Source organism: Hippocampus bargibanti, linkage group LG03, assembly GCF_051943395.1.
Source record: "Hippocampus bargibanti isolate YZ-2025 linkage group LG03, ASM5194339v1, whole genome shotgun sequence".
In the NCBI taxonomy this organism is placed as follows: Eukaryota; Metazoa; Chordata; class Actinopteri; order Syngnathiformes; family Syngnathidae; genus Hippocampus; species Hippocampus bargibanti.
The window spans coordinates 31,355,440-31,381,338 of record NC_142736.1 but is presented as its reverse complement, the minus strand read 5'-3'; the positions used below and the strand labels follow the sequence as shown (position 1 = coordinate 31,381,338).

General features: G+C 38.3%; 1 protein-coding gene across 8 annotated transcripts; it reads right to left on the bottom strand.

Moving 5' to 3' along the window:
- Positions 1–76: 76 nt before the first annotated feature.
- Positions 77–25,899, bottom strand: LOC148900965 (prepronociceptin-like). Of its 8 annotated transcripts, none has more exons than XM_088993076.1 (4): positions 25,650–25,897; positions 23,693–23,838; positions 4,752–4,877; positions 77–2,550 (listed from the first exon to the last, which is right to left on the bottom strand). In XM_088993076.1, the coding sequence occupies exons 2-4, from the start codon at positions 23,708–23,710 to the stop codon at positions 2,017–2,019; spliced, it is 678 nt and encodes a 225-aa protein (XP_088849202.1). In that variant the 5' UTR covers positions 23,711–23,838; positions 25,650–25,897; the 3' UTR covers positions 77–2,016. The 8 variants fall into 8 exon arrangements, with proteins under 8 accessions (XP_088849202.1, XP_088849201.1, XP_088849203.1 ...); XM_088993075.1 differs by having other exon boundaries at positions 23,693–23,830; XM_088993077.1 differs by having other exon boundaries at positions 23,693–23,826.

Genomic DNA, 25,899 nt, shown 5'->3' with positions numbered 1-25,899 from the left:
AATAGTTCAAAGACTAATTCTACCATGAAGAAAACAGACCAGGACAACTGAAACATTTGCTGCATGACGAGCCACAGAAGAAATAAATGTCTCTTTTTATTTATGGAGATATTTTTACATTTCAGATATTTACAATAACCCAAATACTAAACCTAACACAATGGTAAGTTAAAATACCACACATCAATTGTTAGTATGATACATCGTGTGTAATAACCATAAGCATATTCTCAAGTGTACAGATGGCTTGTGCGGATTATTTGTGGAGCCTGATTGATGGGAATTTTAACCTTGCAGTCTACGCTCTGCCTTTGAACTATGAATAAAGTTGAAATGAGTCCAAATTTCACTGTTTTCTATCCATTTTGTCACACTCTCTCTGTCGTCTGCCTGTCTCTTTAATGTTTAAACCACCTCCCCTCACTGCTGCGTTCTTGACCAATCACGTGGCTTTAACCGAAGACTGGGGGCGGGGAATAGAGGACAAAAAAAATGTCGGCTGCCATTTTGTTTTTTGGAGAATGGCTTCACTCTCTCTCTCTGTCTGTAACCCCCTCCCCCCACAGTGCTGCGTTCTTGACCAATCGCGTAGCTTTAAGCGACGACTGGAGGCGGGGAATAGAGGACCAAAACAAGCCGGCTGCCATTTTGTTGTCAAAAGAACGTGCTCGTTCGCGAACGACACATCAATCATTGAGGAAGCTCCGTGTGTATCCTGAAAAAAGTTCGTATGCCAAGGTAAAATTTTCATAAATTTAACATTCATAAACCGAAAAGTTCGTAAGCCAAGGGGTTCATAAACCGAGGTATCACTGTATTATGATTTTTTTTAAATATAATCCATTGGCAACGTGTCACACATTAGCATTAGCATTAGCATTCGGCTTTAGGTGATGAAGTTATCTTTTTAACCACAAGATGGTAGCAGAGTAAAACCAGTCATTTCAAAGACATACAGAAACAAACGATGAAAAGGTTTCTTCAGTCGTCATCTGTACTTCTTTGAAGGTATCGGATGTTTCGCTTCTTATCCAAGAGGCTTCGTCAGCGAACTCAAATCTTTTGCTGGTAGTTTAGGCCCTATATATATCCCTACTGTCCAGACGTGGCGGTGCCAGACTCTGCTATGAATGGTCCTTGCTCTCAGGTTGGGGGGGAGCAGAGCACTACTCCCTGCGGCTACACTGATTACTTCTATTGTCCTGCCTGAAAATGGGGTCTACGGCTGGCCTGATTGCCCCATTTGCTCTGGTATCACCTCATCAGCATAACTAAGCCTATGTTTCCTAAGAAGTCTATTGCACAAACGATCCAAATTGAACCTCACCCCACCATGGCGATTTAGTGAAGAGTTTTGCTGTTTTATGAAAATAGCTTCTTTTACTCCCCTTTCAAACCATCTATTTTCTTTCGCTAAGATTTTAACCTCATTGTCGTCAAATGAGTGGTTGCTAGCTTTTAGGTGCATATGTACTGCCGATTGAGGCTCACTAGTATTCTCCCTGCAATGTTGATAAAGTATTTTTTGAGAATTTGTTCAGTCCCTCTTTGCAATTGTCATTTTTACAATGTATTGAATAAACTAACAAAATTGGACAGTAGGGATATATATACCGAAAAGTACCAGCAAAAAATTTTAGTTCGCTGACGAAGCCTCTTGGATAAGAAGCGAAACATCCAACACCTTCAAAGAAGTACTGATGACGGCTGAAGAAACCTTTTCATCGATGGATCATTCCTGTACGACTGAGAGCTTACACAGACATACAGAAACAAAACCCCCCAAAAAAAGATGAAATATCTTTAATTTAGACTAGAGGAAGCGACCAATAAGCACATTCATATCAAATATGTGTCACTTGACAGCACAGCGGATGTAAACAGACGGTCCACACACAGGCACTAACTGGGAATTGGTCCCTGTAGTGTAAATCCATCTGAGGCTATGAGCAGGACCTTAGGGAGGGTGGTACGGGGGGGGGGGGGGGGGGGGGGGGGGGGGTGTTGGTTGACGCCCTACACTTGGTTGTGCCGGCTGAGCTCCTCCGAGACGCTGTTGTACTCTGTAGCCCGAGTGCTCATACCCAGGTACTGTTTCAGGAACTCCCCGAAACGTTTCTGGTTGTTCCATTTGCGTGCCGATTTACGGATGCCGATGAAACCGCCGTAGCGCTTCTGGTAGGACCTCGCAGGGGCCATCAACTTCCTGTAGCCATGACGGCCTTTCAGGAAGCCGCCGAAACGCTTGGAGACGCTTAGAGCTACGTCGCTGTCGTCGGAGTTTTCGTATTCTTCATCCAAGGGCGGGCGATCGTGGGTACTCGGGTCTCTTTCGTTCAGGTCCAGATCTCGGGTCATGTGATCGAACCGCTGCAAGGTCAAGGGCTGATCCTCCTCTTGGTCCTCTACATCGTTTTCCTCCTCGGGTGGGAAGATGGCCTCCACCTCCTCCTGGGATCTTTTGGGCATCGGTGACAGAGATAAAGATCCACGGCAGGTGTCCCAGGAAGATGTCGGGGAGATGGAACCCTGACACGCAAAAAGACACTCCTGACAGGGACAAAAATATGAAAGGATTAACCCAGCATGGCTTTTTTGATTATTGCAGAAGAAAGAAAAGCCTCAAAAACGGGAAGTTACGAGAACGAATCGCACATGAGTCATTGACATTTAACAGATGTCTCATTTTATTTGGGGTTTGGGGGACTACCAAAAATTATGAACAAAATCATGAAACTTTTTTATGACATTTTCAGTTCAGATTATCTTAAAAGACAACCGACGCCTGCGGACAAGTTGCGCCCATAATTTGTAAAATCACTTCAAATGACTTTTACTGAGCGTATTTTACAAAGATTCCGCCGCATATAGCTATATTTTACGTTTTAAGACTGGCGCTGAATATTCAGGAAGTCTTGTTTTTGAGTTGGTGACGAGTCCGTACGTGATGTCACTAAAGGAACGCCCCCTGACCGAGAAAGCGACACATAATGCATTTTGGGTACTTTGTTTGGTCTGAAAACATCGTGTTGATCCGTTCTGATGGCGATATTAGAAGGAAAATACATAAATAATGCAATGGTGAATCCTTGTGTGTTACACCAACACTATTTGAAACTAGTTGACACAAATTCCCAGCAGACAAATCAGGCCATTTCTAATGGAGCTTGGGCGCCATCTTGTGCATTTTCTGGGAAGCTACATTGGAGTCCTAACGGCTCGAATTGATACGGAAGGACAAACAAAAAAAGTGACATAGGTTGTCCTTTAAGCATCCAAATATTTGGAGGTTTGTGTTTTGGCCCGTTCATTCGATCTATTGTTTCCACTTGTTCCCATCAACTAAAATGTTGGCATCCCGTTCACTTTATGATTTAAAGGACAACCGACACCATTTTTTTGTTTCCTAACTGACATCAGAAAAACGTTTTATAGCATCTAAAATATCCAAAACAAGCTGGCTGATATTTTTAGTCAAATGCAAAACACCAATAAAAATGACTTAAAGTGTCCCAAAACTGCCACAAGATGAGCTCGAAAACTGGGGATTTTCAGAAAGTCCCGCCCCCAGTTCGTGATGTCATGCCAGGACGTCTGGCTCCAGAATCAAAATAATGGCTTCAGATTCGGAGAAGATTCTTTCTTGTTACTCATCCAGTTATGAATATGATTCAAATAGTTCTGAAGAGGAAAGCATACATTTGCAATCGATTAAAGATTTTATTTGTGCCATTTTGAGGCAACATTGGGGGGAAATCTCTCACCCAAAAAAAGAGGCACAAAATGGCGACCTCCTGTGGCCACCTCCTTTTCCACTGGCTGATAAATTCCTCATATGGCGCTTGGACGCCCTCTTCTGGCCTTCTAGCGGCTTTTGGGTGCAACACGAGGTCCCCAGACCAAACAAGTACAGCAAAATACATTGACGCGATGGAAGGATTGCTACAATGTGTCCTTTTTACGGTCAGGGGCGATCCTTTGGTGACGTCACGTACGGACTCGTCACCAACTCAAAAACAAGACTTCCTGAATATTCAGCACCAGTCTTAAAACGTAAAATATAGCTATATGCGGTGGAATCGTTGTAAAATACGCTCGGTAGAAGTCATTTGAAGCCATTTTACAAATTATGGACACAACTTGTCCGGAGATGTCGGTTGTCCTTTAACATTCGTCAATACAAATCATGACAAATAAGTGTCAACTGATCTGATCTGTGCTATCAAAAGGCAATAAATCATCATTTATGCCTTTTTTTTTTCTTCATGCCCTCAAACGTCTTTTCCAGTGCAGACTCGCAGAGAGGCGAGCGCAAGCAATCAATTAGCCACAACAAATTAGTCAAAGTCAAATGCCAAAAGGCTAATTTGTTGAGTCACGCAGAGTTTGAAGTGGAAGCTTTAGCTCTTATCAGCAAATGAAAATGGAGTCTGTCAAGGAAAAGCTTAACGAATAGCCAGCGTGTGCGCGAGTGTGAGAGTGCGTGCAATGTGTAATGATAATAATAATAATACATTTCATTTATAAGCGCCTTTCAAAACTCTCAAGGTCACTTTACAGTCACAAGATAACATTTTCTGCGGGTGAGCAGCGGTAGCCACACGCGGCAACGTTCACTCAACCCGGAAGTAACTCAAATAGTAAAGCAAATAGCTAGCTAGCTGGCGAATAGACAGCCAGCTAAATAGCTAGATAGATTTTAGATAGCCAGATAGATAGCTATATAGCTATTAGATAGCTAGTGTACTCACCATCGTATTGAAGGTGAGCCGTTTGGGCAGGAGGAGGCTGCAGGACTGGCAGTCATCTTGACAGTCGCCGTGCGCGATATCAGCACAAAGTAGCAGCAGGAGCACCAACAGCGTTTTCATGATGGTCTGCGGGATAAATATGAAGATGAGACACTGCAAGAATCGAAACAAGGGCGTGGAAAATGCAATTCGACCCTCCGCACCCTGCCCACCACTTTTTCCAGCTACAGAACCATGCGCACCAGATCCAGCAGATATTTAAACAGCGTGTTCCCCCCTCGTCATTAACGCTCTAAATATTACCCCAAATATAACTGTATAGTGCCTCTTTGCAATTTTTTTATGATGATACTACTGCAGCGTGTTCTACCGGAGACAAATTCCTTGTATATTCTACATATAGCGATACCTTAGCTTGCGAACTTAATTGGTTCCCAGACAGAGTGTGTAAGGCGAAAAGTGTGTATCCCAAAAAATAATTTCCCATAGGAAACCATTAAAATGAGAATAATCTGTTCCCAGGTGGCCATAAAACATAATTTTCTACTTTCTAATTTTCTAAGCCTTAAAACTGCACAAAAAATACCTTATTTTATGTATGATAAATGTGATATTGTATTATAATTAAAGAAATAAACCCTACAGTATAATAAAGTCATTTTATTTACCTTTGTGATGGTTGTTGATGGCTTGATGGAATGGAGTCCTCAGCATTAAACACTTGATGAGGAACGTAACCTTCTTCTTTCACCATCTTGAGGAGCTTTCTCTGAGATAATTTTATCGAGGAACTAGATAAAACTCTGTTGTAGCTTCAGCTATTTTTAAAGCGCTATATAAACCACTATTTATGTACAGTGATACCTTGGCTTACGAACTTAATTGGTTCCCAGACAGAGTGTGTAAGGCGAAAAGTGTGTATCCCAAAAAACCATTCAACCATTAAAACCATTAAAATTAGAATAATCCGTTCCCAGGTCCCCATAAATCCGTTCCCAGGTCCCCATAAAATATAATTTTCTCCTTTCTAATTTTCTAAACCTTAAAACTACACAAACTATACCTTACTTTACGTGTAATAATGTGCTATGGTATTATAATTAAAGAAATAAACTGTACTTTATAATAAAGTTGTTTTATTTACCTTTGTGATGGTCGTTGATATCTTGATGGCATTAAACACTTGATGAGGAACATAGCCTTCTTCTTTCACCATCTTGAAGAATGATCCCTTGTAGGTGCTTTTTCTGGTATAATTTTACCTTGTTCCTCATCAATTGTGTTCTGTTCCGCTGGGGTGATCGCTTTTTGCATCTAGTGTAAAGATGGCTTGTGCGGGTTGTTTGTGGAGCCTGATTGATGGGATATTTTAACCTTGCAGTCTACACTCTGCCTTTGAACTATCAAAGTTGAAACTCTCTCACTGCCGTCTGCCTGTCTCTTTAATGTTTAACCCCCCCCCCCCTCACTGCTGCATTCTTGACCAATCACGTGGCTTTAACCAAAGACTGGGGTCGGGGAATAGAGGACAAAAACAGTCTGCTGCCATTTTGTTGCTCGAAGAACTGGCTCGTTCACAAACGACACATCACTCATTGAGGCAGCTCCGTGTATGAAAAAAAGTTCGTATGCCAAAGTAAAGTTTGTATGCCAAGGTAAAATTTTCATAAATGTAACGTTCGTAAACCGAAAAGTTCTTAAGCCAAGGGGTTCGTAAACCGAGGTATCACTGTACTATGCTTTGCAATTAAATCTTACTCATCTTTCTAATATATGTCAGGAAGTGTTTTTTTGTTTGTTTATCAGATTAACTTTTCTCATACAAACTTGCATTTCAAGGACAACGTCAAAATTGCTGTTTCAAAACGTTTTGGGGGATTATGCCTAATAAACATTTTCAGAAAATTCCAGAAGGCCAAAAATTCATCAACATTCTCCCACCATTCTTCCACAAAAATGTTTTGAAAGCAATATAAATATTTTGCAATTTTGCTAAATTCATCTATTCCGGTGACTGGTTAGCATGTTGACCTCACAGTAAAGAGGTTGTGGGTTCGAACCCGGCTCTGGGCTTTCTGTATGGAGTTTGCATGTTCTCCCGAGGCCTTCGTGGGTTTTCTACGGGTACTCCGGTTTCCACTCACATTCCAAAAATAAAATAAAATAAAATAAAATAAAATAAAATAAAATAAAGTAAAATAAAATAAAATAAAATAAAATAAAATAAAATAAAATAAAATAAAATAAAATAAAATTATATTTCAAGCGAGCCTTTTTGGGTTATATCAGTTCGGTCGCCAATGGCAGCGACTCAACAAACAAAACACTTTGACTCTTCAAACTGAAGAGCAGCCTTAAAAGAGCAGATACGAATTGAACAATACACCTTATTAGCGGCAGACATCTTGCTTGAGCACCACCGCAACAACAAAAATCACAAGTGGCGCTCATGACCTAATGACGGAAAAGCCGAATTGCCCACACGTCGGTGTAATAAGAATGATTGTGTCTTCACTGATATGCTTCAAGAGCTAGAAGGACATTTTTTGAGGGGTGGAGTTGAAAATTGACAGTTACTAATACAAAAAGAGATGAGGAAAAAGTTTGTTTTTTAACCACATTTTAGCGCAGGAAGAAATGAACTTTCCACTCATGAAACATCTCCTTTTATCAATGCCTACCAGACAATGAGTCAATGTTTCACTTCTAGTCACTCTCATATAGAAGCTTATATGAAATATTTCGATAATTATTCATTAAAAAAAAATCCCCTATAGACACACACACACACACACACACACGTATGCAAATCAGCACAGAAGCGCCTTCTATTTGAGAAAAAAAAAATATTCGGTCGTCATATCTCCGTCTATTTTGTGACATTACTGTCAAGTCTGCGCAATTAGCTGGTTATCTCCACCGGGCTGTAAAATGTGTGCTCAGCAAAGGTCAATGACAATCAGTGTGACATGGAACTGGTGAACGTGATTTATTAATATTTCTATGAGGACACCGCCAAAGTGGAAGTGTCTGAACGTATGAAATTAATTTTTTTTGTGGTTGATTTGCAATTTTGCATCACCCGTTTGCCTGCCGATGTACTCGTAAGTTAACAAGATCGAGAGGACGAGTTCTCCTTGAGAGGATTCCTAGAAATGAATGAACCGATTCCAAAATGGTTGCCTCGGTCCAAAATGGTAGACTTTTACGGCTTGATCAGTGTCGATGTTTGAGATTTAAAATATAGCTGAGGTGCTTAGAGGCCAAATATTTAGTAATGTTTTTGAACCCTTTCATTTAAAGTCACTCATTTGCTATTAGGGATGGATATTTAAAATGACTCTGAAGGTGCTACAGTTCGTATTTATTTATTTATTTAGTCATGTGTTTATTTATTTATGTATTTGTTCATTTAGTGTATTTCTTAATGTACACTTTTATTCATTTATTTGTTTGTTTGTTTATTAGACTGTTTACTTATCTATTTATTTGTGTCCTCGTTCATTCATTCATTCATTCATTTATTCATTCGTGTATTTATTTATTTATTTATTAGTGTAATATTTTTTATTAGTGTAATTATTTATTTGTGTATTTATTTATTTTGCTATTATTATTTTGTTTAATAACTGATAGCTGAAATCTCACTTCTGGTTGAATTGGTTTATTTTTTTATCTTTCATTCATTCGTGTATTTATTTATTTATTTATTTATTTATTTATTTACACATATATTTTATTTAGTTTATTTGTGTACTCTTTTATTCATTTATTTGTTTATGTATTATATTGTTTGTTTACTTCTCTATTTATTTGTGTACTCGTTTATTTATTTATTTCGTCATTCATTTGTGTGTTTGTTTATGTATTTGTTTATTTATTGCATTTATTTATCTGTGTATTGACACATTTATTTTATTTAGTTTATTTGTATAGACTTTTATTCATTTATTTGTTTATTTATTAGATTGTTTGTTTACTTTTCTATTAATTTGTGTACTCATTTATTTATTTGATTATTCGTGTGTTTGTTCATTTATTTATTGTATTAATTTTTTTATTTGTTATTTACATATTTATTTTATTTGGTTTATTTGTGTACTCTTTAATTCATTTATTTGTTTATTACATTGTTTATTTATTATATTATGTATTTATCTATTAATCTATTTATTTATTTATTTATTTATTTATTAGTGTAATATTTTTTATTAGTGTAATTAATTAATTATTTATTTATTTTGCTATTATTATTTCCTTTAATAACTGCTAGCTGAAATCTCGCTTCTGGTTGAATTAGTTTATTTTGTTATCTTTCTCTCCCCCCCCCCCTCAATGTAAATAAGAAACTATGCAGTTTAAATTGAGCTAAAATATCCCGTCGACTGTCAGGTCCTCCCGGGAGCTCCCTGAAAGCAATTAATTAGATTTTAATGGACTGATTTACTGCAAGCTAAACTGGCTAATTAAGGTTATTACTGTCTGTGCTGGTGGAGCTCTGCTGCGATTAAGCAAGGCCAAAACTGGGCAACTTTATTTATATAGGATATTTTCTACACTGGGCAACTGTCTTGTTTTTCAGTTGGTGACGAGTCCGTACGTGACGTCACTGAAGGAACGCCCCTGACCGAAAAAAGGACACATTGTAGCAGTCCTTCCATCACGTCAATGCATTTTGCTGTATTGTTTGGTCTGTAAACATCATGTTGCACCAAAAAATCCAATCCAATCCAATCCAATCCAATCCAAAAGAGCCAGAAGAGGGCGACCCAGCTCCATATAAGGAATTTATCAGCCTGTGGAAACAGGCTGATTAATTCCTCACAGGAGCTCGGTCGCCATTTTCTGCCTTTTTTTTTGGTGATAAATTTACCCCCAATGTTGCCTCAAAATGACACGGAATAAATTCTTTAATGGATTGCAAACATGTATGCTTTCCTCTTCAGAACTACAGTAAAGTCTCGTTATATCGATATCGGATATATCGATAGTCCCGGTTATATCGATACTATTTCTATGCACGCACGGAGAAAATTACATGCAAACAGGGTCGGATATATCGATAGTCCCGGTTATATCGATATTTTTTCGGACTCCCTTGAATATCGATATAACGAGACTTTACTGTATTTGAATCATATTCATAACTGGATGCGTAACAAGAAAGCATATTCTCCAAATCTGAAGCCATTGTTTTGATTCTCCAGCAATGCGTCTTGGCGTGACGTCACGAACTGGGGGCGGGACTTTCTGAAAATGCCCAATTCGCAGCTCCATTTTTTTTGCAGATTTTGGACACTTTAAGTCATTTTTATTGGTATTTTGCATTTGAACAAAAATCTCATACTGCGTGTTTTGGGTATTTTAGATGCTATAAAACATTTTTCTGATGTCAGTTAGGAAACAAAAAAGTGATGTCGGTTGTCCTTTAAACCATTTCACTATCAGAATCAGAATCAGAATCATCTTTATTGCCAAGTATGTAGAATATGTCCGATGACTTCCCGTGACATGAAAAATTTTCAATCCACAGAAAGAACTGTTGAAGTTCTTTCAAAAGAGTGTCGAACCAAGCGTGAATAAAAAGAATATGTCGTACATTGCACTTATCCAGTAGTTTATTTTTTCTCAATGATTGCTTTTCTCCCATGAGCAGCTTGAAAAATAAATGACTTCCGGTGACCGAAAGCCGGATTATTCACGGGCGGTTGAGCACACTGCATATTATTATTATTATTAATACGTAACTTGAACTGGTGACTCAATTTTGAGGTGGTTTTTCCTCATCATGGTCCTTTTTTAGGGGAATAATTGACCAACTATTTGCATGCGGCGTTCGCAATGAGTTTGGATTACAAGCTTGATATTAATCTTTAACTGCTCCTTGCGAGTATTTACATTTTTATAGACATGCAGGTCGTCTTTCCGAAAAGTGCCAGGTCTGCTGTCATGAAAGATTTGTTTCAAATCCAAACATTTTTTTTGTTCCAGTGAAGTAATCCCCCTGAAGCAATTTTCCTGATATTGCTCTATACAGTCATACTTTGGCTTACGAACTTAATTGGCTCCCAGACAGAGTGTGTAAGGCGAAAAGTGTGTATCCCAAAAATTAATTTCCCATAAGAAACCATTGAAATGAGAATAATCCGTTCCCAGGTCTCCATAAAACATAATTTTCTACTTTCTAATTTTCTAAGCCTTAAAGGACAACCGACATGATTTTTTTTGTTTCCTAACTGACATCAGAAAAACGTTTTATAGCATCTAAAATACCCAAAACATGCAGGCTGATATTTTTAGTCAAATGAAAAACACCAATAAAAATGACCTAGTGTCCAAAAACGACTTCAAAATGAAACCGGAAATGGGCAGTTACAGAAAGTCTCGCCCCCAGTTTGTGACGCCAGTACGTCGTGCCTTGCTCGAGAATCAAAACAATGGCTTCAGATTGGGAGAAGATGATTTCTTGTTACTCATCCAGTTATGAATATGATTCAAATAGTTCTGAAGAGGAAAGCATACATGTTTGTAATCGTCGTCACGACTCCAATGTAGCGTCCCAGAAAATGCACAAGATGGCGCCCAAGCTCCGTTGGAAATGGGCTGATTTGTCTGCTGGGAATTTGTGTCAACTTGTATCAAATAGTAGTCTTGGTGCAACACATAACGATTGACCATCGCGTTATGTGTTTTCATTCTAATTTCGCCATCAACACGGATCAACACGAAGTTTTCAGACCAAACAAAGTACCCAAAATGCATTGTGTGTCGCTTTCTCGGTCAGGGGCGTTCCTTTAGTGACGTCACGTACGGACTCGTCACCAACTCAAAAACAAGACTGCGGTGGAATCTTTGTAAAATACGCTCAGTAGAAGTCATTTGAAGCCATTTTACAAATTATGGACACAACTTGTCCGGAGGCGTCGGTTGTCCTTTAAGCTAACACCAAGCCTTGTAAGTAGGGCTAAAATGCCTCCTTATTTAAGTCTATTCACATCACTACATTAACTTCCCTTTATCTAGCCCACTCAAAAGACAATCTGTCCACTTTTGTTTAAACTATTGATAGAAGTCGAGCTAATCCATATCACCAATCAGGTTGACTGAAATGCTAATTGTCTCGTGCTCATCAAAACAATGTCGCTTGTTGTCAGAAGAGGAAATAAATACACATTTAGAATGAAGGCAAAGAAACGACAACAGACCACAAAGAAACTTACCAAAAACTAAACAGCAGAGGTAGATATCGCTTTCAAATATATTTTACTTTAATTTTGAAACATTTTTGTCGGATTTAAAACGGTATGGATTCTTGCAATGGTGGGCTTATTACAATCAGGCACGGTAAGCTGAATCCAATTCCCCTTGTTCAATATGTCTAATCACCTCGGGTCAATTAATGAAGGTGGCGGTAGGCTCGCGCACACTCACATACACACGCACACACATATTCCTGTTTCAATGGTTTGGTGAGGTCCGGATAACTCCAGATAAGGAGTGAGGACCACCGTTGCTGATAATTTTAGAGACAAATTAGTGTTACATTTGAACACTAAATGTCACCCCATTTCCCACTTCAACTTCTTAAAAAAAAGAAATAAAAAGTGGACTTGAAACTGCAATAACAGCAGGAGTGAGGTTTCTGAATGGGTATTCAAAGTCCTCACCCCTATAGTAAATTTGGTAAAAATATCATTTGACTTTTTGTGGTATGAACTTTTTCTTCTCATTAACCACACACACACGTAAACACACACAGTGAGTTAAAAGGGTGTATATCCAAGTAAAATGAAAACACACACCAAAAATTCATTTTGGGTGAATTTGTGAGGACCTCTCTGAAACTTTAATAGATGCATGTATACACCCTCTAGAAGCCTTTAGAATGAAAAACTTGTGAGGACCGGCCAAAATGTCCTCACTTGTCAAAAATGTCCTCACTCTGTATGGTATAAAATGTTAATGGTCCTCACAAGACTAGTCATGCAAACACACACATACATTCCTGTTTCAATGGTTTTGTGAGGTCCGGATAACTCCAGATAAGGAGTGAGGACCACCGTTGCTGATAAGATTAGAGAAGAACTATTGTTACATTTGAAGACTAAATGTCACCCTTTATTCCCACTTCAACTTCTTTAAAAACAAAGCAATAAAAAGTGGACTTGAACCAGAAATAACAGCAGGAGGGAGTTTTCTGAATGGGTACATTCAAAGTCCTCACCCTTGTTGTGAATTTGGTTAAAATATCGTTTTCCTTTTTGCGGTATGAACTTGTTCCTCTCATTAACCACGCACGCACACGCACATAAACACACACAGTGAGTTAAAAGTGTGTATATCTAAGTGAAATGAAAATACACACCAAAAAATCATTTTGGGTGAATTTGTGAGGACCTCTCTGAAACTTTAACAGATGCATGTATACACCCTCTAGAAGCCTTTAGTATGAAAAACTTGTGAGGACCGGCCAAAATGTCCTCACTTGTCAAAAATGTCCTCACTCTGTATGGTATAAAATGTTAGTGGTCCTCACACAACCAGTCATACAAAGACACACACACACGCACACACACAAACACACACACACACACATCAGACAATTTGCCATTGATTTTCTTTGTTCGCTACTCCAAGGGTGAGATGTTGTTAATGACCTTGTTCAACGTGTATTTAAATGGATTTGGCGGGGGGAAAAAAAACACAAAAAAAACAACAAGCTGATTGGCAATTGAAAGTGTTGCCATTCAATAACCTTGCCGGACTAAAGATGTGATTTAACACAGCAGAGTGAGTTATAGTCGACAAAATGGCTGACGTCTTACCAGTTGTGACATAAATGTTGAACTCTTATGTGAGCCAATGTGTACAAAGTAACGCCCCACCCCCCACCCCGAGGGACCCCGTGGTTTCGGGGACATTGCCTTTTTTCTGGATTAACGTGGCACAGTGAGCGTCACATTCAAGATGGCATCCTGGCGTGTGACCCGTGACCGTACACGATTTTACTCGTCTCACATCCAACCCATCATGTCTTTACTAAGATGGTGGTCTCGGAAGGGGGTCTTTGATGTTTGTCTATTTCACGCGGTCTGTGTAATTCCTTTCGGAGATGTTGCAACAAAAAAAATACAATAAAATAATTTAATTCCTCGCCGAAAAATTTATGTAAGTCTGAAAAACACATTGGTTGAACAATTTCATTCGGACAAGTTATTTAATTAAAGCTAACTGGTCAAAATGGAATGCTCAGCTTTTATTTTGAAAATATAGTCATGATTAAAAATGAATCAATACAAAATAAGGTAATACAATTAAAATGATGGTCAATGAAGGCATTGTGTGATTTTTTTTTCCCTTTAGCAATGTCATGTACATATCAGATATGTATTGAGTACCGTATTTTCTGGTATAAGGCGCACTGGAATATAAGGCACAACCCCCAATAAATAGTATATTTTGTATTTTTTTTATATATAAGGCGCACCAGACTATAAGGCTCACCTTCAAAAAATCAAATATAATAAATAAAAGTTGTCCTAATATAAGACGCATCACATTATAATGCATTACAGTAGAGGATGGGGTTACGCACTAATTCTACAGGGGAAAATGGAGTCGTAATATATATATACAGTAAAGTCTCGTTATATCGATATCGGAAATATCGATAGTCCCGGTTATATCGATACTATTTCTATGCACGCACAGAGAAAATTACATGCAAACAGGGTCGGATATATCGATAGTCCCGGTTATATCGATATTTTTTCCGACTCCCTTGAATATCGATATAACGAGACTTTACTGTATATATATATATATATATATATATATATATATATATATATATTATTTACAGTGCCTCAATAATAATATTGCACGGCCCACTTTATAGCTTTTTATTAAAAAAGTTTCAATTAGCAGCTAATTTTCAATTATGTATGTATACTATAATAATAATAATAATAATAATAATAATAATAATAATAATAATAATAATGCATTTGATTTTTAAGCACCTTTCAAAACTCTCAAGGTCACTTTACAGTCACAGTTTTTTTCTGTTAGTGAGCAGCGGCAGCCACACACACCAGCGTTCACTCAACCCTGAATAACTCAAACCTACATACATACATACATACATACATACATACATACATACATACATACACACACACACACACACACACACACACACGCACACGCACACACACACATATATATATATATAGGTAGCATGCACCTGCCCACACGACAATATAATTAGCCAATCTGGTCTAATAAACTGCGAAAATAAATCAATAGATGTACTATTATTAAATATATGTACTATTATTTTAAGAATATTCAAACAGGTTTTTCAAGATCCACCCCACCTCCTCCCACCCTCAAACCGCCCTGGCCTGTGAACTCCTACCCGTGTTGGGGTGACAATCCTCAGGTTGGGGTTGGAGGGGTGGTCCCTCAAGTGCAGGCTAGAAAGTGAGTCTCCTCCGTGAGCGTGGAGGATACAGACGAGCGTTCTTATAGGGCTAAGCCACACCCTTCCCAACCCACCCATTGCCATCACTTGCCACCAATCAGCCTCCTCTGCCGGTTCGCTCTCTCGCCTCCTCGAAACTCCTCACGGAGGGAAATAACGATGAGAATCCAACCACACGCGCGAGTAATAATCCATTTCATGTCTAAGCGCCTTTCAAAACTCTCAAGGTCACTTTACAGTCACAGGATTTTTTTTTTTCTGCAGATGAGCAGTGGCAGTCAAATGCGCCAGCGTTCACTCAACCCGGAAGTAACTCAAATAGATAGAAAGCTAGCTAGGTAGCTAGCTAGATAGCAAATGAGATAGCTAATAGCTGGCGAATAGATAGCTAATAGCTAGTGAATAGATACCGATGAAAGGGTTTCTTCAGCCGTCATCTGTACTTCTTTGAAGGTGTCGGACTGAAGAAACCTTTTCATCGATGGACCACTAGCTAGCGAATAGATAGCTAATACCTCGCAAATAGATAGCTAACACCTAGTGAATCGATAGCTAATAGCTAGTTAGCTATATAGCTAATAGATACAGTAGCTAGCTAAATAGCTAGAAAGCCAGAATCTGTTGTTGTCGAGTATTGTGGCTTTTTTATTATTTTATTTTTTAGTAAAAAATAATTATAATTAAAAAAAATATTATTATTTTATTGTTATTTTTTTATGTTTTTTGATGTTTATTAAAAAATATGAATGATATGACGGCGAAAAAAAATATGGTAAAAATGGCAATTTTATTTTTTTTTTAAATATTCTAAAATGGCGATTTTCTAATATGAAAACAAATTCTAAAATGGTGATTTTCTTTTCTTTCTTTTTTTAATTGTAAAATGTTGATTTTCTATTGTTTTTTTTTCATCTAAAATGGCAATTCTTAATTTTTTTAAAACATTAAAATTTTGATTTTCTTATATTTAAAAAAAATCAAAAATTGTGATTTTCTTTTCTTTCTTTAATTGTAAAATGTTGATTTTGTATTGTTTTTTAATCTAAAATGCCAATTTTTAATTTATTAAAAACATTCTAAAACTTCGATTTTCTTATATTTAAAAAAAATCTAAAATGGTGATTTTCTTTTCTTTCTTTTTTTAATTGTAAAATGTTGATTTTCTATTGTTTTTTTTAATCTAAAATGGCAATTTTTAATTTTTTAAAAACATTTTAAAATTGTGATTTTCTTATATTTAAAAAAAATCTAAAAGGGTATTTTCTTTTTTCTTTTTTTTAATTGTAAAATGTTGATTTTCTGTTTTTTTTTCATCTAAAATGGCAATTTAAAATGTTTTAAAAACATTTTAAAATTGCAATTTTCTTATATTTAAAAAAAAATCTAAAATTTCACATCACTGTAACTCACTGACACTGACATTGCCATTTTTTCAACACCATTTCCAAAAACCGCATCATCCATTTGCCATTTAACGCATTCACTGCCAGACGTGCAAAAACATGTCCATTCCAGTGCCACGGTTTTTGTCATTGTCACTCGAATTCCAGGACCCACAGAATATAACTTTGCTGCTGTGAAATGTAAATTTCTCCACTGTGAGACTAATAAAGGCAAATCCAATCCAATATTGAGTTTTAGGACTACATAAACATTCAAAGCAGCGTAAAAAACCTTAGACTCTCTTTGTTTATCACAAAAAAAAGTTAATTCCTAAATTATATGAGTCTAGAGTTATATGAGCTTGAAATGAAGGCAGCTGTCCAAAATACAATGCAATACATACATATTGGTTTCTATAGGGCTTTAACAACAACTGAAGCTGGAACAAATCGCTAACATGGAAAAAAGCAAAATGCTGCTCCCTCGTGGAAGCGAAATAACAGAGCCAGCGCGCTTTATCAGCACCCAAGAATGAAAAAACAAAACCCGAATAAATTCTGGAATGGCGCTCAATGTCATATTTTCAATGACCGAATACATTTGTGAATGGCAGTGATCGAGTTAATATGTGAACAACAAAAAAAGTTATATTCACAGTACATATTGTTAAAGATGGAGGTCACTGCTTTACTGTGGCGACCCCTTGAAGGGAAAAGAAGAAGATTGTTTTTTTCTGAAGACAGATAAAATGAGTAATTGCTCTCATTTACTATTGAGATACCGGCCATTTCCCCTAAGGGGTTGCTCGGGTGGCTAATGAGTCTTTAATTAATGACGTTGAATCATTTAGAAGAGGCCAATCCAGTTCCCCAGATCTGAGACAAGCGCATGAGAATATGTTCCTCGTCAAAACTCTGTGACAGTTTTGATGATGGCGTCAATTTTCCAAATAAGCTAGCTGGAGTCAGACACACAATGCTAAAAAAAAAATCCCTAGATATATTTATATCGACAGATAGCTAGATAGCAAGCTAGCAAGATAGCAAGCTAGCAAGATAGCTAGACAGATAGATAGCTAGATAGCAATATAGCTCTATAGCAAGATCTACCTAGCTAGCTGAGTAGGTCTAGGTAGGTAGGTAGGGAGGATAGATAGATAGATAGATAGATAGATAGATAGATAGATAGATAGATAGATAGATAGATAGATAGATAGATAGATAGATAGATAGATAGATAGATAGATAGATAGATAGGTAGGTAGGTAGGTAGGTAGGTAGGTAGGTAGGTAGGTAGGTAGGTAGGTAGGTAGGTAGGTAGGTAGGTAGGTAGATAGATAGATAGATAGATAGATAGGTAGGTAGGTAGGTAGGTAGGTAGGTAGGTAGGTAGGTAGGTAGGTAGGTAGGTAGGTAGGTAGGTAGGTAGATAGGTAGATATAGATAGATAGATAGATAGATAGATAGATAGATAGATAGATAGATAGATAGATAGATAGATAGATAGATAGATAGATAGATAGATAGATAGATAGATAGATAGATAGATAGATAGAGAATAGATAAAGAATGTGAACCAATAGACTTTGATTCATAAAAAAATAAACAAACGATCCATTTTATTAGTTATGTCTAGAAATTAGGTCTCAAATAAAGCCTGATAGCATAAACCCCCTCTCATGGTCATCCCGTTCGACGCTAAATATTTATTCTGGTACGTTCCAGACAAACACGTTAATTGCCTGTCGTCATTTCTTCACATTAAAAACGTTGACAGTAATGAAGCGCTGCCAGCACGGAAGGCAAAAGTGGACGAAGACGAGGGTGAAAAACGAGGAAGGGGAGGACTGTCATTCCAAAAAAGATGGCGGAGGAGTGACAGGCTCGTGTCATGGTTGCTAAATAGCAACGGGGATGCTATGTTATCACAAAGCTGATAATGTGCTTTTGTTTTGTCGGAAATTTGATCTTTATATTATTAGAGTTTGGCTTGCTTATTGAAAACCAACTACAAAAGGATTCTTATTAACTCATTCACTGCCAGACATGTAAAAAAACATGTGTCCACTCCAGTGCCAGGGTTTTTGTCATTGTCACTTGAATTGCAGGACCCACACAATATGTCTCTCTGTGTCTTTGTGTTGTCAAATTATTTGTTATTTTTGTTTGTTTTTTATTTTTCCCAAGATGGCGGCGCGTTGACACGAAAATGCCGAAAATGCAACAAACCGAAATTCAGAACTTTCCAAAGCAAACAAAGATTTCGAAATCGGAATAATTTATTCTTATTTTGAAATCTTCAATCAAACGTTTGCTTTATTGAAAAAAACAAACGTTTTATCTGTAAAAAAATCTTTTGTTTTTTTGTGGGCTTTTCTTTGTTTTTTTTCTTCTCAAAAAAGTTGTCGGCCACGGAGACGTTTTGTAAGTTGTACGCCCGATGTAAATGTGGCAGACGTTGTTTCAGGCACTAAATACAGTGATACCTCGGTTTACGAACTTTTCGGTTTACAAACGTTAAATTTATGAAAACTTTACCTTGGCATACAAACCTTTTTCGTACACGGAGCTGCCTCAATGAGTGATGTGTCGTTCGCGAACGGGCCTGTTCTTCTAACAACAAAATGGCAGCCGACTGTTTTTGTCCTCTATTCCCTGCCCCCAGTCTTCGGTTAAAGCCACACGATTGGTCAAGAAGCAGCGTTCTTGAGTGAGGGGGGGGGGGGTGGTTTAAACATGAAAGAGACAGGCAGACGACAGTGAGAGAGTTTTAACTTTGATAGTCAAAAGTGAAATGGTGACAAAATGGATAGAAAACGTTGAAATTTGGACTCGTTTCAACTTTTTCATCGGCAGAGTGTAGACTGCAAGGTTCAAATACAGTAAAGTCTTGTTATATCGATATCGGATATATCGATAGTCCCGGTTATATCGATACTATTTCTATGCATGCACTGAGAAAATTACATGCAAACAGGGTCGGATATATCGATAGTCCCGGTTATATCGATATTTTTTCGGACTCCCTTGAATATCGATATAACGAGACTTTACTGTATCTCATCAATCGGGCTCCACAAACAACCTGCACAAGCCATCTGTACACTTGATGCAAAAAGCTATCAACCCAGCTAAACAGAACACAATTGATGAGGAACTAGATAAAATTATCGCAGAGAAAACACCTACAAGGGATCATTCCTCAAGATGGTGAAAGAAGAAGGCTACGTTCCTCATCAAGTGTTTAATGCTGATGAAACTGGCCACTCCATTCCATCAAGCTATCAACGACCATCACAAAGGTAAATAAAACGACTTTATTATAAAGTACAGTTTCTTTAATTATAATACCATAGCACATTTATTACACGTAAAATAAGGTATAGTTTGTGTAGTTTTAAGGTTTAGAAAATTAGAAAGGAGAAAATTATGTTTTATGGGGACCTGGGAACGGATTATTCTCATTTTAATGGTTATAATGGTTTAATGTTTTTTTGGGATACACACTTTTCGCCTTACACACTCTGTCTGGGAACCAATTAAGTTCGTAAGCCAAGGTATCACTGTACATACATAGTGGTTTATATAGCGCTTTAAAAATAGCTGAAGCTATAACAGAGTGCTAACATGGAAAAAAGGGGAAATGCTGCCACCTTCTGGAAAGGAAAAAATATTATTGCGAGGTCTGGCCAGCGCTTTATCAGCATTCAACCAAGAAAAAACTAAATAGAACGAATTCAGGAATGGCGCTCTGTCACATTTTCAATTACTGAATAAATTCATGAATGGCAGTGAATGAGTTAATCCCGTTCCCAAAAAAAATAACCTTCACTTGGTCTACTTTAGTTTGCATCTCCCATAAATTGGAAAACTTCGTTTCAGAGTTGACTATTTGTTCACAAAGCTTTTTGTTTTTTGTATCTTCATTAGGGATGCCGAGGAGGTCATGATGATGGCGAGGAGGAGGGGCCTGGATGGATGGAGGTGGGGGGTTTGCAGGTTGGTCAGACGGAAAGCAAGATAAGCGTTCTTATCTTCTCCACGCCAGACGCTGAGAGCCTCCACCGTCCAATCCGGAACGGCTTAAAACAATTCATCGACTTATCCACTCAAAGACCTCCAGAGGCGCTTTGAGGTGGAGGAGGGAAGACAAAAGGTGGAGATGATGAGGAACGCGCTGACGTCAAAAGCTCGGATGACGCTTTTTTTTCCTCCCTCCCCTTGAAATGACGTCTTTGTTAGCATACCGCCGCACAACATATTCGAGGCTCTTTTAGCAAAAGCTCCACATTGGAAACAGTTGTAAAACAACTAAACGTTCTTAGATAGCCTTCAAAGTGTAAAAATTTAAAAGTTAACAATTTTCACTGCCAGATATGTGCGAAAATACGTCCGTGCCAGTGTTTTTGTCATTGTTACTCAAATTTCACTTACGAACTTCCCGGACAGAGTGTGTCGGGCGAAAAGTGTGAATATCAAATATTAATTTCCCATAGGAAACCATTAAAATGAGAATAATCCGTTCCCAAGTGCCCATAAAACATAATTTTCTACTTTCTAATTTTCTAAGCCTTAAAACTACACAAAATATACCTTATTTTATGTATAATAAATGTGCAATAGTATTATAATTAAAGAAATAAACTGTAGAGTATAATAAAGTCATTTTATTTACCTTTGTGATGGTCGTTGATGGCTTGATGGAATGGAGTGGCCAGTTTCATCAGCATTAAACACTTGATGAGGAACGTAGCCTTCTTCTTTCACCATCTTGAGGAATGATACCTTGTAGGTGCTTTCTCTGCGATAATTTTACCTAGTTCCTCATCAATTGTGTTCTGTTTAGCTGGGTTGATAGATTTTTGCATCAAGTGTACACATGGCTTGTGTGGGTTGTTTGTGCAGGCTGATTGATGGGATATTTGAACCTTGCAGTCTACACTCTGCCTTTGAACTATCAAAGGCAGGGGAATAGAGGATAAAAATGAGTCGGCTGCCATTTTCTTCTTAGGAGAGCGGGCTCGTTCGCGAATGACACATAACTCATTGTGGCACTCCATGTGTATCCCAAAAAATAGTTTGTATGCCAAGGTAAAGTTTTCATAAATTTAACATTCATAAACTTCGTAAGCCGAGGGGTTCATAAACCGAGGTATCACTGTATAGCACTTTAACAACAGCTAAAGCTGGAACAAAGCGCTAACATGGAAAAAAGGGAAACGCTGCCCCTTTATGAAGGCAAAAAAACATTGCCAGATTTCTGGCCTGCGCTTAATCTGCACCCAAACATGAAAAACCAAAACCCGAACAAATTTGGGAATGGCACTCTAAGTCATATTTTCAATTCCTGAATAAATTCAAGAATGGCAGTGAATGAGTTAACGGCTGGTATAAAACATACCACTACTTCTTTGAGTATTTTATTTTGAAGAAACAAACTTGGTGCATGCGCGACAGTGACGAACAAAAGAGGTCCAAATGGTTTTCGGCCACCGTTGAGCGTGGAGCCAAAGAGGCTCTTACGGAAAGATGGACGGGTGCCCGACAGCCGCATCGGCGACATCGCAATGTCCTGATTGAATAAACATATCCCTCCATCGGTGATGGGGATATTATTCAACTGAATACCCGCAATTCACAGCAGGGTTAGGGAGTCAGTCACCTGCCGGTCAGGGAAGCAGCGACTTTTGTAGAAAAGGCGACCGGACTCTCCCAACTAGCAGGATTCTAATAGTTTAGTGATTTTCATTTTAGTTACCTTTTGTTTCATTTCATCTTGTGTTTCATTTTATCTTTTTTTAATCATTGTTTGATTTAAAAAATATTGGTTTGTGACTTTTTCTGGCAACTTTGTTTGCTTTTGTGTGATTTTATTTGTACATTAGTTGTATTTTGGTATTACAGTGATACCTCGGTTTACGAACTCCTTGGCTTACGAACTTTTCGGTTTATGAACATTACATTTATGAAAATTTTACCTTGGCATACAAACTATTTTTCGGGATACACACGGAGCTGCCACAATGCCACCACCATTACCACCTTGCAAACCGGGACAATTTCCATCGGTCACCCCCCCATAAGGTACACGGCGAATACAAAGCAAAAACAACAACAACATGGGTTTAAAAGGAAAGCAATATGAAATCAATTATTGTGTTTTGGAGAACCTGGGACGTGGTGTGAAAAATCTGCCTTGTTACTGGACGATTTATCCTCGAGCGCCTCTTCAATAGATGCAAACTGCGGGTCCTGCCCTCCACCAATCAAAGCGCTAATGGGATGGGACCGTCGCTACGATATTAGCTCACATCCATAAGGCCTCTAAAAAAACCATTCGGCTAATCAAGGTCTGGCGTAATGGAAGTGATCAAAGACCACCCAGGCCATCAAAGCAGAACTCTTGTGCTTTTAGCTACCGCCCACCCCCACTTAAATGTCCACTGACATAACTATGGAAGTGGAAGTCATTTCAATAGGGGGTCAAACTCTGCCTCCCCCCCTTACAACCCATTCTGACAATGTTATAAGTCACATATTGCAACTATGGTTTTGTAACTGCTGTGTGGTAAAACTAAAATAAAGCAAAACGAACTGCAAGTGTGTTGTGATGACGTGTAGCGCACACAGTCACTCAAACACGTGCACACGAGTGAGTACACACACTCACTCGAATACACGTCTACACATATGTACACACACATGCACGAAAATACACGCACCGGATGGATTTACTGATATGTGGTCCGGAACAATTATTGCTATCGTGTCATCATAACGAGAGGCAGATAAAGAGGCAGACCTCAGACAGCTTCTTTATGACCCCAACCCCTCCACATTCGTATCAATCCCATCAGCGCGCACACACATGCGCACACACACACACACACACACACACACCTACACGTTTTTGCAACATGGTGGGGACTAAGTGGGTGAAAGTTAAGATGACCAAGCACGGTTGCAAAACAAAGGCCCAGTGTGACCCGCTTCCTCCAAGCAACAGTTGACCTCGTTTTAAGAGCAACGGCTGTGAAAGTAGCACTTCGACTCAGAAAGAGAAGCGTAGTTACCTTTTGCGAGTGGAGCATCGGCGAGGATGTGAGTACAGACGTGGCGGCTGATGAGAAGTGGGCCTGATTTCTTTACAGGCTTCACCCAGTCTTCCATCTGGGTCATCTTCAGGACGTCCATGGAGAGATGGGTTCTGTCTAAAACGCTGGTTAGTTTAATTTGAAAATGTGCCAAGACAGAAGCTAGCAAAAGCAGGATATTGTTTCAAGTGTGTGTGCAATCAGGTCATTTGAGTCGTTTCAAACCAACTCCAATTGATTTTTAAGTTCACATTCCATGTAATGGTGACAAATTATACGCTTGCATTTTCTGAGTTCAAAAATGTTAATTACATGCGCCTTTGTTCATTGATATACACTCGGCTGTGTGTGAATGTGATTTTGATTCACTTTTAATAACCGGTGTCAAAGTTAAGGCCCACGGGCCGAATCTGGCCCGCAACATCGTTTTATTCGGGCCGCGAAAGCAAATCAAACTTGTGGAATTTCATGACGCTTGCTAAAGTCAGAACAAGAATTTCAAATTGTCCCATGTAAACCATAATATCAGTCATTATTTTTTACTTCAAATTTGAAAACTAGTTATTCATTAATTTGATCTATTTGCAATATGTGGAGGGGGTTAAATATTGTGATGGTTTTCCCAAATTCATAACGGCCCTGCGTGGAAACCGTAACTACAATGTGCCCCGCTGCAAAAGATGAGTTTGACACCCTTGCTTTTAACTCATTCACTGCCAGATATGTGCAAAAATGTGTCCACTCCAGTGCCAGGGTTTTTGTCATTGTCACTCGAATTCCAGGATCCACAGAAATGTGAGATTTAGGACTACATAAACATTTAATGCAGCGTAAGAAACCGTAGACTCTCTTCTTTCATCAGCAAAAAATAATTAAATGCTATAGTTATATGGGTCTGGAGTTATATGAGCTTGAAATGAGGGCAGCTGTACAAAAGTTAAATGCTGCCCCTTCAAGGGAGGAAAAAAACATGGCCGGAGGTCTGATCAGCGCTTTATCGGCACCCTCCGCAAGAAAAACCAAAACCCCACGTCATATTTTCAATACTCGAACTTATGAACTAGATATGTTACGAACGGTAGACCTGTATAGGTTTGTATTGAAACATTAACATTTAATAAAATTCTACTGAAGAAGTCTTTCTCCAAGACAAGAACATTGTTATCGGTAGTTGTTGGAACTCTTTCTTTTTTTTTTTGTCTTTTTTGAGAATACAGAACAGCTCATGGAGCAGAATGTTCCATGAGCTGTCAAAGCCAGTGTGTTTCATTTTATTCTGCTTTGTTTGCAGTGTTGTTTCCTTTACTTTGTTTGTTTGCACATTTTCATGCCATTATTAGTAATAAAAAAAATCCCAATGAAAGAAATTCGCGATGCAATGAAGCGTCGATAAGTGAACCGCGAGATAGCGAGGGATCACTGCATATCATAGTTGCCCACGTTAAGTTGTTACTGCGTCAGCTGCCGTTATTGCGCCATATAAATCTATATGTATTGTGTCGTATTATATTGTATTAAAAATTAGCGAGCCATATTTGTTGTGTGTGTGTGTGTGTGTGTGGACATTATTAATTAAATGATATGACGAGGAGACGTTTATTCGTTTTCGTTCGAGGCTGTGTAATAAGTAAGAAGTTGCACCAGAGCACAAACACAGAAAGACGACATTTCACTTTTTTTTACAAAGTACATAGCGTCGGTGCAAGTTGTTAGTTTTAAGCACCTGTCCCTTTAAAATGTACCTGCAAGTTTCACTCTGTCGTTAAAAGTCACAACGAAGGGAAACGAGTAAAAAAAAACAGCATTTAAAATAAGTAGTTTAAATAAAGACAGCGGCCACACTGTTAACGTTAAAGTGAACGTAAAGTTAGCTCGTTTCGTCGTCATATTTCCTGCTTAAATAACGTCGAAACAGCTTAACGAGTGATTGCCTTACCGTCGCGTGTGAACGTCATTCTTGGTAAAAGCGTCGAGTCCAGTGAATTGACACATGAGAGGAGCCATGAAATACGATGGATTAAATACAACGCCGGTAGAAATTTGGTCATCCTTTTGAGTGAATGGCAGGCGCCCAGCAGTTATGACTGAAGTGGTTGATCCTCAAGTGACGAAGAATACAATTGGCTGGCAGTGTAACGAATTTCGACATGATAACCGAAGTGGAAACCAAACCTCATTTTCCTCCT

Coding starts and splice junctions, on each gene's coding strand:
- LOC148900965 (XM_088993074.1), bottom strand. CDS start 5,967: ATGGTGAAAGAAGAAGGCTATGTTCCTCATCAAGTGTTTAATGCCATC. Junction 4,878..5,895: donor TATCAACGACCATCACAAAG/GTAAATAAAACA, acceptor TTTATCCCGCAG/ACCATCATGAAAACGCTGTT. Junction 2,551..4,751: donor GGCTCACCTTCAATACGATG/GTGAGTACACTA, acceptor TGTCCCTGTCAG/GAGTGTCTTTTTGCGTGTCA.